Source organism: Arctopsyche grandis, chromosome 11, assembly GCF_051622035.1.
Source record: "Arctopsyche grandis isolate Sample6627 chromosome 11, ASM5162203v2, whole genome shotgun sequence".
NCBI lineage: Eukaryota > Metazoa > Arthropoda > Insecta > Trichoptera > Hydropsychidae > Arctopsyche > Arctopsyche grandis.
This window is the reverse complement of record NC_135365.1, coordinates 599502-616248: the sequence shown is the minus strand read 5'-3', so window position 1 is coordinate 616248 and position 16747 is coordinate 599502. Positions and strand designations below refer to the sequence as shown.

At 35.5% G+C, this 16747-nt stretch overlaps 4 protein-coding genes across 4 annotated transcripts in view; 2 read left to right on the top strand and 2 right to left on the bottom strand.

Annotated features, from left to right (window-relative positions):
• LOC143919058 (uncharacterized) overlaps positions 1-16747 on the bottom strand; it is a 67253-nt gene that overhangs the window by 4412 nt on the left and 46094 nt on the right. The window lies entirely within an intron of this gene.
• Positions 631-7651, top strand: LOC143919147 (uncharacterized). The gene is made up of 3 exons (XM_077441343.1): positions 631-1133; positions 1214-1378; positions 5917-7651. The coding sequence occupies exons 1-3, from the start codon at positions 954-956 to the stop codon at positions 6232-6234; spliced, it is 663 nt and encodes a 220-aa protein (XP_077297469.1). The 5' UTR covers positions 631-953; the 3' UTR covers positions 6235-7651.
• Positions 8953-10688, bottom strand: LOC143919228 (uncharacterized). Its single transcript, XM_077441440.1, has 3 exons — positions 10652-10688; positions 10433-10534; positions 8953-9940 (listed from the first exon to the last, which is right to left on the bottom strand). The coding sequence occupies exons 1-3, from the start codon at positions 10686-10688 to the stop codon at positions 9000-9002; spliced, it is 1080 nt and encodes a 359-aa protein (XP_077297566.1). The 3' UTR covers positions 8953-8999.
• Positions 12950-16719, top strand: LOC143919073 (uncharacterized). Its single transcript, XM_077441257.1, has 2 exons — positions 12950-13203; positions 13284-16719. The coding sequence occupies exons 1-2, from the start codon at positions 13081-13083 to the stop codon at positions 15414-15416; spliced, it is 2256 nt and encodes a 751-aa protein (XP_077297383.1). The 5' UTR covers positions 12950-13080; the 3' UTR covers positions 15417-16719.

Genomic DNA, 16747 nt, shown 5'->3' with positions numbered 1-16747 from the left:
AAAACATTTACTGCGACGCAGAATACATTCCCAAAACCAGTCGAAGCACACCTGCAGCCATTAAACTAAACTCAAGCGGAACACCCCTACCAGCCGAGCGGAACCAAACCAGTCGAAGCACACCTGCAGCCATTAAACTAAACTCAAGCGGAACACCCCTACCAGTCGAGCGGAACCAAATCGGTCGAAGCACACCGCAGCCATTAAACTACATCGAGCGGAACGGTGCCAATCATTCCAGAAAATTCTACCCCATCGACAAAAGCACATTCCTCGCTTACGCATCAACAACAACCACCGCGGGTCACGTGATACCCAGAAACACTATAAAAGGAGGTACAACCCAAACAACGCCAGTCGACCCACAGCAGCAAGCGTCGACACACAGCAGCAGACCAGTCGACATCCAGCTCCTGATCTGCCACCACTACACTACGCGGACTTGGAAGATCAACCAGCCGAACGAGCCAGCAACACACTGCCGCATCCAGAGACCTTCTGAACATAGCCGAATGCCGAGCCAGCGACCGCTGAACGACATACTTTTGCCCAAATATAATACCTTTGTACAATATTTAGGCAAACAATAAAACTTTATTAAAACAAGCACAACAGTGTTTCGTTAGGCTGGGATACGGTCAACACATCCTACCCCGCCTACAGAATGTTTTAGTGCCTCAATACAAAATGCCGTTATTGTATTCGACGTTTCATTTGGTAATGTTTGTAGTTCCAGCAGTTTAATTTTTAAAACATTATTTCACAGAAGTATCGGAAAAATATTCATATATTTATGATTCGGAAAATATTTTTTTAATATGCGTAAATTTTAATTCGACCGGGGAAAATGACTCTCGTGCAGGGACACTGTGACACAGACTTCAAAACCGGGACATGTCCCGGTGTATCGGGACGTATGGCAGCCCTAAACTAGTACCAAATTTAGACAAAAGATGTCGCAAAAAATAAGAAGGCGAAGCTCAGTTGATCGGTTGTTGTCAGAGATAAATGCGGGGACGATGGAGTGCAGGCTTTGTCTTGGATCAGCTCCAGCCGACTCTTCCGTCTCCATCTTTGGTGATCCTCATCCAGAGCGTCTGGAGCAACGCATTCGGACCTGCTGTCAAGTTCAGGTAGGTTGCTGGTTACAGGTTACAATTGTTATGGACCCCATTGGTTAACTCTTCTCTTAATTCTATCCTTTCACCTGCAGGTTAAAAGAGACGACGGGTTGCCGGACACGGTGTGTCTTTCGTGTAACACGAATCTGGAATCGTTGATCAGCTTTCGAAAGGCTTGTTTTCGAAGCAACGAAACGTCCCAACTGAGGTTGGATAACTGCTTGAAGATCAAGACGGAAGAAGTTCTGCTGAAAGATGTAATATGGGACAAAGAGCCTTCATTAAATAAATTACCGAAACTTCACCGAAAGAGTAGTGAAATTTGTTCAAAGCCATTGCCCAGTGCATCTGAACTTGTTTTACATAGTAGAGAAAAGCCATTAAAATGTGACAATTGTTTAAAATCATTTAATAGTAAATATAAACTTGTGATGCATTTAAGGTCACACACGGGGGAAAAGCCTTACAAGTGTGAAATTTGTTTAAAAGCATTTACCCAAAAATTTAGCTTCGACTCACATAAAAAATTGCACGCTGGGATAAAACCACACAAATGCGATATTTGTTTAAAATCTTATTCTCTAAAATCTAGCCTCAAGAAACATAAAATATCGCATACTGGAATAAAACCACACAAATGTGAAATTTGTTTAAAATCATTTATTCAAAAAATTGGACTTGTAAAACATTTAAGATCTCACACGGGGGAAATACCTTACAAGTGTGAAATTTGTTTAAAATCATTTTCTCAAAAATCTAGCTTGGTATCACATGAAAAATTGCATTCTGGGATATATCCATACAAATGTAACATTTGTTTAAAATCATTTGCTCGGAAATATAGTCTTTTGCGACATTTAAGGTTTCACACGGGGGAAAAGCCTTACAAGTGTGAAATTTGTTTAAAATCATTTACCCAAAAATTTAGCTTCGACTCACATAAAAAATTGCACACAGGGATAAAACCACACAAATGTGATATTTGTTTAAAATCATTTATTCAAAAAAGTGAACTTGTAAAACATTTAAGATCTCACACGGGAGAAAAGCCTTACAAGTGTGTAATTTGTTTAAAATCTTATTCTCTAAAATCTAGCCTCAGGAATCATAAGAAATCACATACTGGGTTAAAACCACACAAATGTGATATTTGTTTAAAATCATTTATTCAAAAAAATGGACTTGTTTTACATTTAAGTTCTCACACGGGGGAAAAGCCTTACAAGTGTGAAATTTGTTTAAAATCTTATTCTCTAAAGGCTAGCCTCAGGAATCATCAGAAATCGCATACTGGGCTAAAACCACACAAATGTGATATTTGTTTAAAATCTTATACTCTAAAATCTAGCCTCAAGAAACATAAAATATCGCATACTGGAATAAAAGCACACAAATGTGAAATTTGTTTAAAATCATTTGTTCAAAAAAATGGACTTGTAAAACATTTAAGTTCTCACACGGGGGAAAAGCCTTACAAGTGTGAAATTTGTTTAAAATCATTTTCTCTAAATTCTATCCTCAAGGAACATAAAAAATCGCATACTGGGATAAAACCACACAAATGTGATATTTGTTTAAAATCATTTTTTCATAAGTGTGAACTTGTGTTACATTTAAGATCTCACACGGGGGAAAAGCCTTACAAGTGTGAAATTTGTTTAAAATCATTTTCTCGAAAATCTAGCTTCGTATCACATGAAAAATTGCATTCTGGGATATACAAATGTAACTTTTGTTTAAAATCATTTGCTCGAAAATATAATCTTGTGCTACATTTAAGGTCTCACACGGGGGAAAAGCCTTACAAGTGTGAAATTTGTTTAAAATCATTTTCTATAAAATCTAACCTCCAGGCACATTCAAAATTGCACACTGGGATGAAACCGCACTAATATAACATTTGCTTAAAAACATTTTCCCATAACTCTGACCTCAAGGCACATAATATGTATATTACAAATTGGGACAAAAGCACACAAATGTGACATTTGTTTGAAATCAATTGTTCATAAAAATGGACTTGTGTCACATTTGAGATCTCACACGGGGGTTAATACACCTTATAAGTGTGAAATTTGTTAAAAATCATTTACTTAAAAATCTTATATTCGAGTTCTTATTGTGATTTTTCAATATGTATATATTTAAAAAAAATTCTTCTTTTCTTCATTTCCCAATTGGCAAGTTTTAACATATTGTCAGTTAAGTGGCAGGTTAGAGTCAAAATTCTTGTTTTGAGAAAATCAATTCAATTAATCAATCAAAATCAAGAAATTTGAAGGTTTATTTTGTGATCTATATCATTATTCATTAAACCAACCACTATATGAAAATGTGTTCATTTGTATATTCGATTAATGTATTGACAAATATTTTTTGTAATAACATTTATTAAAGCTGAAAAATCAAGATTTTCAGCTATATAATTTTTTGGTAAACAAGATAATATATTCGAATACTTGAATATTTCATGACTTTAATATTCGAATAATTGATTTGACGAATATTTGAAGTATCCCTAGTCGGTGTACATGTACCATGGGTGGCCAAACATCTAATCAATACGGGCGATCTACTTTTGAAATTACTGGCGGAGATCTACTAACACTAAGAACTGTAATTTAAAGCCAAAACCAAGATTAAATTGAAAATAAACATAGATAATAACAATGCCAAGAGCCACTTGTTAGTACATTACGCTAATTGTACCACCTACTATTGTACCACCACATAAAAATGATTGTATTTCATGAAATTTGTTATTGTAAGTGTAATTAATTATATAGTATTTGCATGGTAAGGAATGTGAAGACAGGGTAGACGCAATGGATCTGTTTTGTTAAGAAATTTTGTGGAAAAAAAGTAATTTGCGGAGTCACAATTATAATATGCTCCAAGTTTAATATATTTATCTACTATTTCATCATACTTCTATTACTGATAAATGGTTTAAACAAAAACACAAAATTTCAATTATAATATTTTTTCTTTTCTAAATTAAATCTTATAAAATAAATGTAATGAGATCCTTGTGCTTGTTTCGAGGAACTTGCGAGATATATCCCTAAGTCTTCAATCTATTTCTATACATATTTGTCTTTTATAAAAATATATGAAGAGACAGCTCTCTCAATCAGTACAGTGCTAACAAACAACAACAGGAATTTAAGCGCTTTGTCAGTAAGCTGTTTATATTATTCACTAATAAATAAATATTACGATGTTTTACTGTTGTTGTTTATTTGTAATACCAGCTTAAAGTTTTTCTCCTACATGGGTAGTAGGCTAACATCTGATCGTGGTAATCTACTCCCCCCATAAATTTGTTATATTGAATTATCATACTGGGTTTTTCTACAACATTGCCTCGGCGATTGGTTATCTCTGTAGACACCCTATTAAATTCCGAGGAAATCTTCAAAATCTCTCGACGATCTTTCCTTTTGGTAATGCATATTCCTTCTGGAGTATATTGCATCACAGATTCATTTTTTTTAAATTTTTTATTTATAACATTTCTACGGAAATGTTGTGAACGGGTTATGGGTAAATTTTTGGTACACTTTCGGCGCATCTTTTAAAAACCCCAAGGAAAGTGGACAGTTGATTTGGTATGACTTTTGTTTTTTACAACAATGGAACAATGAATCCATTGTTCCATTGTTGTAAATCCTTTGTAAAAAAGGTTCTGCAAACTTTTACCAATGCATTTACAACCATCGAACAATACGTGGCACCTTCTGGGTCGGGTGACTAGATATAACCATGTCTTTGAATATATGTATGTATATAAATATAATGTAGCATAGCAATATGAAAAAATATTACGGTAAATAATAATTGCGGATCACAAATGAAATTATTTTATTTAAAAAAATCAATATAATACAAATATACATAAAAAAGAATAACAAATATAGTAAAAAAATAAAAAGCAAGAAAGAAATATGTATAGTAAAAAAACAAGTAAATAATAATGATAATTATATAGGTTGACCTACCACAGTGTCTACAAGGTTACAAGGCTGTTCTTTTCTCATCGAAGAAATACTGTCGAAACTCGTCTCTGACTGTTTTTGCATCTGACTTAGCATTTCGATTAAAAGAAGTGGAAAGGCTAGTTATTGTGTCTTTGTCTTCTTCTAATGCAATATAGCTACTATCATTCTGTTTAAGAAGAAAGTTATGCAAGTAGCAACAAGCTGTTGTCACGATTGTCGCTTTTTGCGGTTCCAAGTGTATGGTCTAATGAAATATGCGGAATTTAGTGGCTATCAAACCAAATGCACATTCAACCACTTGTCGTGCAGAAGATAAGCGCGTATTAAAAACTTTCTCTTCGGCATTACAACTTTTGTGTTCATAAGGTTTCATAAGATTCGTGTCAAGAGCAAAAGCTTCATCAGCTACAAATACATATGGAAAATTCGTCGTGGTGTTGGGCAATGGACATGGCTCTGGCAAATTTAATTTGCGTTGTTCATAGAGTTCCCAAAATTTCGTATAGAATAAAACTCCACCATCTGAGATTTTTCCGTTTGTTCCTACATCAATCATGATGAACTCTTTTCTCGCATTAACCAAAGCCATGAGGACAATGCTATAAAAGCCTTTATAATTGTAGTATGAGGGACCCGACATTCGAGGTTTAATAATTTCAATGTGTTTGCCATCTAGACTTCCAATGCATCTGGGGAAATTGTAAAGTTTTCCAAATTCATTTGCGATTTCGATCCATTCTGCATCTGTTGTTGGCATCTGAAAAATTTTAAATTAAATTTTTTTTTTTTTTCAGGAAGATTATTCTCAACAACACCAAAATGAAGTAGTACAAAAAGAGTCTTTGATATATTCGTCTCTTAATGATGATGATGAAGGTCCAATGCCGAAAGTAACAAAGAATAGGCCGAACAAAATAAATGAGCTGCTTGCACAAGCATGCACTATACTGTCTCGGCCCATTGTTGAATCTCCCCAAACTTCTTTCGATCTAATGTATGCGTCCTGGATCGAGAGTTTAAAAGGCTTAAATCCGAAACTAAAATTTGATACAGCACATGCCATAAACAATATAATATGTGAAGCTCAAGCGAAAAATTTGTATTATACTTAAATTAATAATTCATTATCACCCACATCTTTATCAAACTCATCGCCACCTGTTATCCACATACCCGAGAATACTAGCAACAATTCACCCAAAATACAAGTAATAGAAGGGTTGGAACCATCAACACACATTACCAAACGTCCGCCAATTATCCACATTCCTAAAAATATTAAATACAATCCAACGGGTATACGAATAACAGAAGGGTTGGCTTCAAAAATTTTTATAAAACATCAAACAACAACATCACACATAAACATAATCATCTAGTCATCATTTATTTTTTACATACCTCCTTTATTATTGTTTTCATTATAATTTGTTTTTTTGTTTATGTAAAATACGTATACAAACTTCAATTGACACCAACAAAAACCTAAATTATTTTTATGTACAAAGTATCTGTTTTAAGAGTTCAAATAAATTTTGTTTAAAATCGAGAAAGAACGAAATTTGTTTAAAATCATTTATTCAAAAAATTGGACTTGTAAAACATTTTAAGATCTCACACGGGGGAAATACCTTACAAGTGTGAAATTTGTTTAAAATCATCTTCTCAAAAATCTAGCTTGGTATCACATGAAAAATTGCATTGTGGGATATATCCTTACAAATGTAACTTTTGTTTAAAATCATTTGCTCGAAAATATAGTCTTGTGCTACATTTAAGGTTTCACACGGGGGAAAAGCCTTACAAGTGTGAAATTTGTTTAAAATCATTTACCCAAAAATTTAGCTTCGACTCACATAAAAAATTGCACACAGGGATAAAACCACAAATGTGATATTTGTTTAAAATCATTTTATCATAAGTGTGAACTTGTGTTACATTTAAGATCTCACACGGGGGAAAAGCCTTACAAGTGTGAAATTTGTTTAAAATCATTTTCGCGAAAATCTAGCTTCGTGTCCACATGAAAAATTGTATTCTGGGATATAAAAATGTAACTTTTGTTTAAAATCATTTGCTCGAAAATATAATCTTGTACTACATTTAAGGTCTCACACGGGGGAAAAGCCTTAAAAGTGGCCTTATAATTTGGCTATTGTCGCAACCCACTACGGACAACTCGCCACTGCGATATCCACAAAAAAGGGGTTGGACTCTCGCCCGTCCCCACTAACTCTCGTATGCGCAGGTAGCAAATACTGACTGAAATACAATTGTCCCAATCGGCCATCCCCACCAATGGCCGTATACACAGCATTGAAAGTTCAACTGAAATACTTTTCGCACTCGCCGAAATTTTTCCCTAAGGCATACATACATGAACACGTGAATTTTTGTTTGTTTTCTCGTCACTAGTTTGTGTGGTTTATAGTTAGCCGAGTATTTGAATGGGAGGATACTATAATATTAACATATGTACTTACTACTTTTTTATATTTTTTATTCGATATTACATTCTAGTTGATTTTCAATTTTGTATTTTAAACAACAATTAGCGGTGAAATTAATATCAGCCAAATATCATCCTATCATGTCCAGTGGCTCGGCATTTGGGGTGTCTGGAAGTAACCAGACTGATTGAAAATATTACGTTGGAATTCGATTATTTTTGTTTTTTCTTGTTGATTTCTCAGTGGTGCATTTTTTTATACCTGCTATGACCAATAATTGCTCTTGATTTACTATTCAATATTCGAATAGTTGAAGTCGACGAATATTTGGGATCCCTACCCGGCATACGTTATAAATTTATAATGCCACAATAACGCATGCAATTCCCGTTCCCGGTTCAACGATTCAAAAAAAATTCAACGATGTCGATATCGTAGTCATAGAAACTTTGATTTGTTTTCGATGTTCACCAAATTATCCCGTGTGGGTACCGCTTTCGAGCAACCTTTCCGGTCACCATTCGATTAATGTATTGACAAATATTTTTTGTAATAACATTTATTAAAGCTGATATCATTTTTGGTAAACAGGATAATATATTCGAATACTTGAATATTTCATGACTTTAATATTCGATATTCGAATAATTGATTTGACGAATATTTGAAGTATCCCTAGTCGGTGTACATGTACCATGGGTGGCCAAACATCTAATCAATACGGGCGATCTACTTTTGAAATTACTGGCGGCGATCTACTAACACTAAGAACTGTAATATGTACATGTAGAGTTCAAAGATATAGGGAGGATTGCGGGAGAGATAATCAAAGACGATGTTGGTCCATCAATGTACGTTTATTGTACATTAAGTACACACACGTGCGCGTACCGGTGGCCGTCCGGCCAACGGCTCGACTCCTCACTGTCAGGCTTCATTCGCACGAGACTTTAAAAAACGTTGCGTTAAAACTCGGCGTTGGCGCTTTTATAACGTTCTCGATATGATTGTTCATACGAACGCTTTAAAATCACTCTTGTTTCGTTTCTCGCTTCAGTAAGACGTGGAAATGGTTTCTGCTAAATTAATAGCAATAGCGATTTGTGTTGCTAGAAGACGAAAAAGAAAACAAAAGGCATTCTGGGTCCATCCTCTGAATGAACTGAGAGATACTTAAAAGGGCAGTTTGTGACACTGTACGAAGAATTGAGGCAATACCCCGATAAATTTTTTAGTTATTTTCGAATGTCTATTACAACATTTGACGAACTGTTGACGATAGTGGGGCCTCGAATAACACTTCAAGATACCAACATGCGTTTGGCGATACCACCTGTACAACGACTAGCTGTTATACTGAGGTAAATAAAACAATAATTACAAAATTACAAAACAATTTATATTTATTAAAAACTTAGGTATTAAATTTAACAATCATCTGGAGATAAGTAAAGTTCTTCTGATGAACTTATATTGGTCAAGGGGCTCTGAACAGTTATTGAACTTGATTGGTCAGTGTTGGATGGAGATGGGCAAATATTTGGGTTGAAAGTGGTAAAAAAGCTTTGTGCGGAGTGTGGCCTAGAACTTGGTGCCGTTGAATTAGCGGGGTGATATTGACGATTCTCTAGAATCGTAATTACCTTAGATGGATGTACAGGATTAACGGATGAAGATTGATGCAAGGACAGTGTTGGGTGTGACTCTGAGTGCTGCTGATACATATTATGGACTTGAGTGAATGTTGGCTGTGAGAGCTGTGAGTGCTGCTGTTGTGTGATTTGAGTGCAGATAGGTGTTGATTGAAGCGAAGGGATAGAATTTGGGTAACTGAAATATGGTTCAATGTTTGGTGATTGGTTGGGCTGACTGAAGTTTGTCTTAAGCGACCTATTTGAGAAAGTGCGAATTACTTTTAATATTTCGATTTTGGCTAACATTTTATTATCATCGTCCATCTTTTGAAGTGATTGAACCAGTGATAAACAGAATGTTTTATCCTCGTTCGTTTCTGATATTTCATTTTTGATGGCCTTCAGAACTTCTTCCTCAAAGGATGATTTTGTTTTATTTTTCTTCTTTGGAATCTCTGGAATATTACGAGTGGCAGTCGAAGATCCAGCTGGTGAATTTTTGCCGATCGGCGTTGACGGGCTTTCAATATTTTGCTCTGTTACATTTGTTGCAGTGCTGTAGTTTCCAGAAGTGTTGGCATCTTTAACGTGTGGAACTAGAAATAATAATTCATCGTAATATCTGTATTTCTTTCTCTTTTTTGCACCTTGGCCTGATGTAACATCTTTTTGGGCTTGATATTCTCGTCGAAAGTTGTACCTTACGTGTTTCCACTTTGATTGTACATCTTTGCCTAAAAAGAAAATATATGTATTAATGAGCCATTCATTTGTTACAGAATTTTAGCATCAGGCAACAATTTTCATGATTTACATTACCAGTTTTTACTTGGAGTATCTACTATACATTACATTATTAAACAAGTCTGTGACGAAATATGGGATTGTTTAAAGCCTATGTATGTATATGCCAGAAAAAACAAAGGATGACTTTAAGAAAATATCCGAAGAATTTTACCACCGCACTAATTTCCCCAATGTGATCGGGGCTGTAGATGGCAAACACATTGAAATAACAAAGCCCAATCAAAGCGGTTCACTGTACTATAATTATAAAAATTATTTTTCTATAATTTTAATGGCAATTTGTGATGCAAACTATTGTTTTACTTGCATTGAAGTAGGAGCTTACGGCGGTTCTACTGACTCAAACGTCTTTAAAAATACATCATTTAACAGACAATTAGAATCGGGCCAAATTGATTTACCAGAACCAAAAACTTTACCGAATGATCCGAATGGGAAAAATATGCCATTTGTATTAATTGGCGATGAAGCCTTTGCCCTATCTAGACATGTTTTACGACCATATCCGAACCGCAACTTGACTGTGCAACAACGTATTTATAATTATCGACTAACGCGAGCACGAAGAATGATTGAATGCAGTTTTGGTATTCTATCAAACAAGTGGAGGATTTTAACGAGAGCTATAGAACTTCAACCCGATCGCACGATATCGGTAGTTAAAGCATGTTGCATTCTACATAATTTTGTAAGAATCAAAGATGGATTCCAATTTGATGATACTTTATTTGACAGTCCAATACAAGGTGTCCAACCGAGAGGTCTAAGAAGTAACCATACTGGTCTAGAAATACGTGATTATTTCGCTAGATATTTTAGATCGCCACAAGGTTCTATCCCGTGGCAATATCAAGTCATTAATAGACAAAATGGTGACTAGCATAAAATAACTATGTACCTACATATTTGATAAAAATAAATACAGTGCGTTACTATATACTTACATCGATTATTTTTTTTCCCCATTGGTGAGGGTTTCCCAGTCCTCTGACAGTTTTTTAGTTATGTCCTCCCAGGCATTATTCTTCATAATCTTGTTAGAGTAATCTGGCAATGCTTTTGCATATAAAAGTGGACGAGACTCCACCTCCGAGCGAGTGCGTGGCGTAATGAGTGAAGCGCCGGCGCTTTTTTACCGCTCGTGTGAATAATAATACGAAGTTTCATATGATCTATTTATTCCCTTTAACGCCCAACGCCCAGCGCTCAAAATGCAACACTACTCGATAAAAAAGCGTCGCGTTTTAAAAGCGCTGACGTATGAACATATATGTACATGGAAATGCATTTGTTCTATTTGAACGTTTTTTTAACGAACGTTAAAAAAGCTCCCGTGCGAATGAAGCCTCAGTTGGCGTCACACTTCTGCCAACTCACAAACAGTTATGGAGAGTGAACGAATGAGACGACTGGCATGTTAATGCACGTGTTTATTATATGACAGCTGAAGACGGAGTGAGTAGTAGCTCTCCGAACCCAGCCGAGTTGGTTCCCACTCGCAGGAAGGCAACCAAACTCGACCATGTCGTATAAGCGAGCCGCCACATCACTCCCCCCCCAGCATCAGCGATACCAAAATTACAAAGAAACAAATTTTACAAAAGAAAAAAATTATTGTTACACAAAGAGAAAAAAATTATTACGTGGGGAGAAAAAAAAATTGTTGACGTGGGTCATCCGCTGTGTACATAGGTGTACCGCCCTGAATGGTCGGTAGATTCGAGGGCGGTGACGTCGCGAGCAGGACGGTGGGTGGTCCGATGGTCGCGCCGATGCGATGCGATGATGCGGCGGCGCCGCTCTTCCGAGGCTGATGTCGGTTGGTGGGGCGGCGGGGGTGGCAGGGGCATCGATGTGGTTGATGATACTCCGAGCTGGACCGTGAGTCGTTGTGGCTCGTGGAGGTGTTGTAGCGCTACCGCCCGTCTCGGCGTGACGACGCTCGTGGGGACGGACGGGGCCTTGATGATGATGATGATGATGATGGTGCTGAGGTGGTGTATGTCTTGTGGTGCTGGATGACCGTTCTATGTGTAGTGGATCGCGCATGACTCCACATCCAGCTGTCAAGATCGTCGTCTCATTCGCTCCCCCATTTTTTAAAAGCACCTGTCGTCGACGTTGTGGCTGGACGTCAGTAGGTAGGTAGGTAGGTAGGTAGCCGTGTCTGCTCGTTTATTGTCACCCGCGGGCCGCGACGCGCTCTGTTGATGGCGATGGGGGCGCGGCGGGTAGCTTCTCCCGCCTGACTCGGCGAGGCAGGGATGAGCGGCATGTTGAAATTGATCGAGGCTGCGTGGCTCGATGTCGGGGGTCACCAGTATGGAGAGTGAACGAATGAGACGACTGGCATGTTAATGCACGTGTTTATTATATGACAGCTGAAGACGGAGTGAGTAGTAGCTCTCCGAACCCAGCCGAGTTGGTTCCCACTCGCAGGAAGGCAACCAAACTCGACCATGTCGTATAAGCGAGCCGCCACACAGTGTACACTCATGTGTACCACTGTTTGTACATCACTCCTCAACATTACTCATTACATAATTCACTCACACACATGAAATCCCACATACATATGGATTATTTTGAATGCGGAAGCATTTAATGCATTTAATCCGCCATCTTCATCAATAGGTATTTTCAAAATCTCCCAAAGTACACTATTTAATAAAATCGACCTCATTTCTTACCATTAATGAAACTCACCATATATGATAGATGTGACGAAAATGTTTATTAGCTATTATTGTAACTCTAACCTTTAGTTTTTGATATACTTAATTGCAATAAAATATAAATTTAAAAATACAATTTATTATATTATTTTGTTTTAAATAATCTTGAAATTATCAATGCAGAGGTGCCATCTATCCGTCAACGTAAAACAACTTTCATTCGATCTATAATATTTGTATTTCGACATACTGAGGTTAGGTAAATATGAAATTAGTATGCTCGTCGTTCGGTATCTTGATATTCGACCTACTCGCTTAGGTGTATAATATACCCGCATTCGGCGACTCGAACCTCAGTTGATCGGTTGTTGTCAGGGTTGGATGCAGGGACGATGGAGTGCAGGCTTTGTCTTGGATGGAGTACTCCAGCCGAGTCTTCCGTCTCCATCTTCCAGAGACCAGGTCCTCATCCAGAGCGTCTGGAGCAACGCATTCGGACCGGCTGTCAAATTTATGTCGGTTGCTGACAACAGGTTACAACTATTGTGGACCCCATTGGTTAACTCTTCTCTTAATCCTACCTTTTCACCTGCAGGTTAAAAGAGGCGACGGGTTGCCGGAGACGGTGTGTCTTTCGTGTAAAACCAATTTGGAATCGTTGATCAGCTTTCGAGAGGCTTGTTTTCGGAGTAACGAAACGTCTCAACTGAGGTTGGATGACTGCTTGAAGATCAAGACGGAAGAAGTTTTGTTGGAAGATATAATATGGGACGATGAGCCTTCACTACCGACAATTCACCGAAAGAGTAGTAAAATTTGTATAAAGCCATTGCCCAGTGGATCTGAACCCGCTTTACGTAGTAGAGAAAAGCTGTTCAAATGTGACAATTGTTTAATATCAGTTCGTAGTAAATATGAGCTTGTGTTACATTTAAGGTCTCACACGGGGGAAAAGCCTTACAAGTGTGAAATTTGTTTAAAATCATTTTCTCGAAAATCTAGCCTCACTGAACATAAAAAAACGCATTCTGGGATAAAACCACACAAATGTGACATTTGCTTAAAATCATTTATAAATAAACCTAGATTTGTGATACATTTAAGATCTCACACGGGGGAAAAGCCTTACAAGTGTGAAATTTGTTTAAAATCATTTTCACTAAATTCTAAACTCAAGGAACATAAAATATGGCATACTGGGATAAAACCACACAAATGTGATATTTGTTTAAAATCTTATTCTCTAAAATCTAACCTCAAGAAACATAAAATATCGCATACTGGGATAAAACCACACAAATGTGAAATTTGTTTAAAATCATTTTCTCTAAAATTTAGCCTCAAGAAACATAAAATATCGCATACTGGAATAAAAGCACACAAATGTGAAATTTGTTTAAAATCATTTATTCAAAAAAACGAACTTGTAAAACATTTAAGATCTCACACAGGGGAAAAGCCTTACAAGTGTGAAATTTGTTTAAAATCATTTTCTCAAAAATCTAGCTTGGTATCACATGAAAATTTGCATGCTGGGATATATCCATACAAATGTAACTTTTGTTTAAAATCATTTGCTCGGAAATATAATCTTGTGGTACATTTAAGGTCTCACACGGGGGAAAAGCCTTACAAGTGTGAAATTTGTTTAAAATCATTTTCTCGAAAATCTAGCCTCACTGAACATAAAAAAACGCATTCTGGGATAAAACCACACAAATGTGACATTTGCTTAAAATCATTTATAAATAAACCTAGATTTGTGATACATTTAAGATCTCACACGGGGGAAAAGCCTTACAAGTGTGAAATTTGTTTAAAATCATTTTCACTAAATTCTAAACTCAAGGAACATAAAATATGGCATACTGGGATAAAACCACACAAATGTGATATTTGTTTAACATCTTATTATCAAAAATCAAGCCTCACGAACCATAAAATATCGCATACTGGGATAAAACCACACAAATGTGATATTTGTTTAAAATCTTATTCTCTAAAATCTAACCTCAAGAAACATAAAATATCGCATACTGGGATAAAACCACACAAATGTGAAATTTGTTTAAAATCATTTTCTCTAAAATTTAGCCTCAAGAAACATAAAATATCGCATACTGGAATAAAAGCACACAAATGTGAAATTTGTTTAAAATCATTTATTCAAAAAAACGAACTTGTAAAACATTTAAGATCTCACACGGGGGAAATACCTTACAAGTGTGAAATTTGTTTAAAATCATTTTCTCAAAAATCTAGCTTGGTATCACATGAAAATTTGCATGCTGGGATATATCCATACAAATGTAACTTTTGTTTAAAATCATTTGCTCGGAAATATAGTCTTGTGGTACATTTAAGGTCTCACACGGGGGAAAAGCCTTACAAGTGTGAAATTTGTTTAAAATCATTTTCACTAAATTCTAAACTCAAGGAACATAAAATATCGCATATTGGGATAAAACCACACAAATGTGATATTTGTTTAAGATCTTATTATCAAAAATCAAGCCTCACGAAACATAAAATATCGCATACTGGGATAAAACCACACAAATGTGAAATTTGTTTAAAATCATTTATTCAAAAAAACGAACTTGTAAAACATTTAAGATCTCACACGGGGGAAAAGCCTTACAAGTGTGAAATTTGTTTAAAATCATTTTCTCAAAAATCTAACCTCCAGGCACATGAAAAATTGCACACTGGGATAAAACCGCACTAATGTAACATTTGTGTAAAATCATTTTCCCATAACTCTGGCCTCATGGCACATATGTTACAAATTGGGACAAAAGCACACAAATGTGACGATTGTTTGAAATCACATTTGAGATCACACATGGGGGTTAATAAACCTTATAAGTGTGAAATTTGTTCAAAATCATTTACTGAAAAATCTTATATTCGAGTTCTTATTGTGATTTATCAATAAAAGTAAATATGTATTTAAAAAATAATTTCTTCTTTTCTTCATTTCCCAATTGGCAAGTTTCAACATATTGTCAGTAGTGGGAGGTGGGAGTCAAAATTCTTGTTTTGAGAAAATCTAGTTTTTCGAATATCAAGAAATTTGAAGGTTTATTTTGTGATCTAAATCATTATTCATTAAACCAATCACTACATGAAAATGTGTTCCATCATTTGTATATTTGATTCATGTATTGACAAATATTTTTTGTAATAACATTTATTAAAGCTGAAAAATCAAGATTTTCAGCTATACAATTTTTTGGTAAACAGGATAATACACATATTCGAATACTTGAATATTTCATAATTTTAATATTCGATATTCGAATAATTGATTTGAGGAATATTTGAAGTATCCCTAGTCGGTGTACATATATCATGGGTGGCCAAACATCTAATCACTACGGGCGATCTACTTTTGAAATTACTGGCGGCGATCTAATAACACTAAGAACAGTAATTTAAAGCCAAAAACAAGATTAAATGGAAAATAAACATAGATAATAACAATGCCAAGCGCCACTTGTTAGTACATTACGCTAAATTGTACCACCACATAAAATAGATTGTATTTCATGAAATTTGTTATTGCAAGTGTAATTATATGTATAGTATTTGCATGGTAAGGAATGTGAAGACAGGGTAGACGCAATGGATCTGTTTTGTTAAGAAATTTTGTGGAAAAAAAGTAATTTGCGGAGTCACAATTATAATATGCTCCAAGTTTAATATATTTATCTACTATTTCATCATACTTCTATTACAGATAAATGGTTTAAACAAAATCACAAAATTTCAATTATAATATTTTTTCTTTTCTAAATTAAATCTCCTTATAAAATAAATTTAATGAGATCCTTGTGCTTGTTTCGAGGAACTTGCGAGATATATCCCTAAGTCTTCAATCTATTTCTATACATATTTGTCTTTTATAAAAATATATGAAGAGACAGCTCTCTCAATCAGTACAGTGCTAACAAATAACAACATAAATTTAAGCGCTTTGTCAGTAAGCTGTTTATATTATTCACTTATAAATAAATATTACGATATTTTACTGTTTTTGTTTATTTGTAATATTTT

Coding starts and splice junctions, on each gene's coding strand:
- LOC143919228 (XM_077441440.1), bottom strand. CDS start 10,688: ATGCAACATGCTTTAACTACCGATATCGTGCGATCGG. Junction 10,535..10,651: donor TACCGATATCGTGCGATCGG/GTTGAAGTTCTA, acceptor GTTGTTGCACAG/TCAAGTTGCGGTTCGGATAT. Junction 9,941..10,432: donor TTTCCCATTCGGATCATTCG/GTAAAGTTTTTG, acceptor TTTTCTTTTTAG/GCAAAGATGTACAATCAAAG.
- LOC143919147 (XM_077441343.1), top strand. CDS start 954: ATGTCGCAAAAAATAAGAAGGCGAAGCTCAGTTGATCGGTTGTTGTCA. Junction 1,134..1,213: donor GGACCTGCTGTCAAGTTCAG/GTAGGTTGCTGG, acceptor TTTCACCTGCAG/GTTAAAAGAGACGACGGGTT. Junction 1,379..5,916: donor AAGAAGTTCTGCTGAAAGAT/GTAATATGGGAC, acceptor TTTTTTTTTCAG/GAAGATTATTCTCAACAACA.
- LOC143919073 (XM_077441257.1), top strand. CDS start 13,081: ATGGAGTGCAGGCTTTGTCTTGGATGGAGTACTCCAGCCGAGTCTTCC. Junction 13,204..13,283: donor GGACCGGCTGTCAAATTTAT/GTCGGTTGCTGA, acceptor TTTCACCTGCAG/GTTAAAAGAGGCGACGGGTT.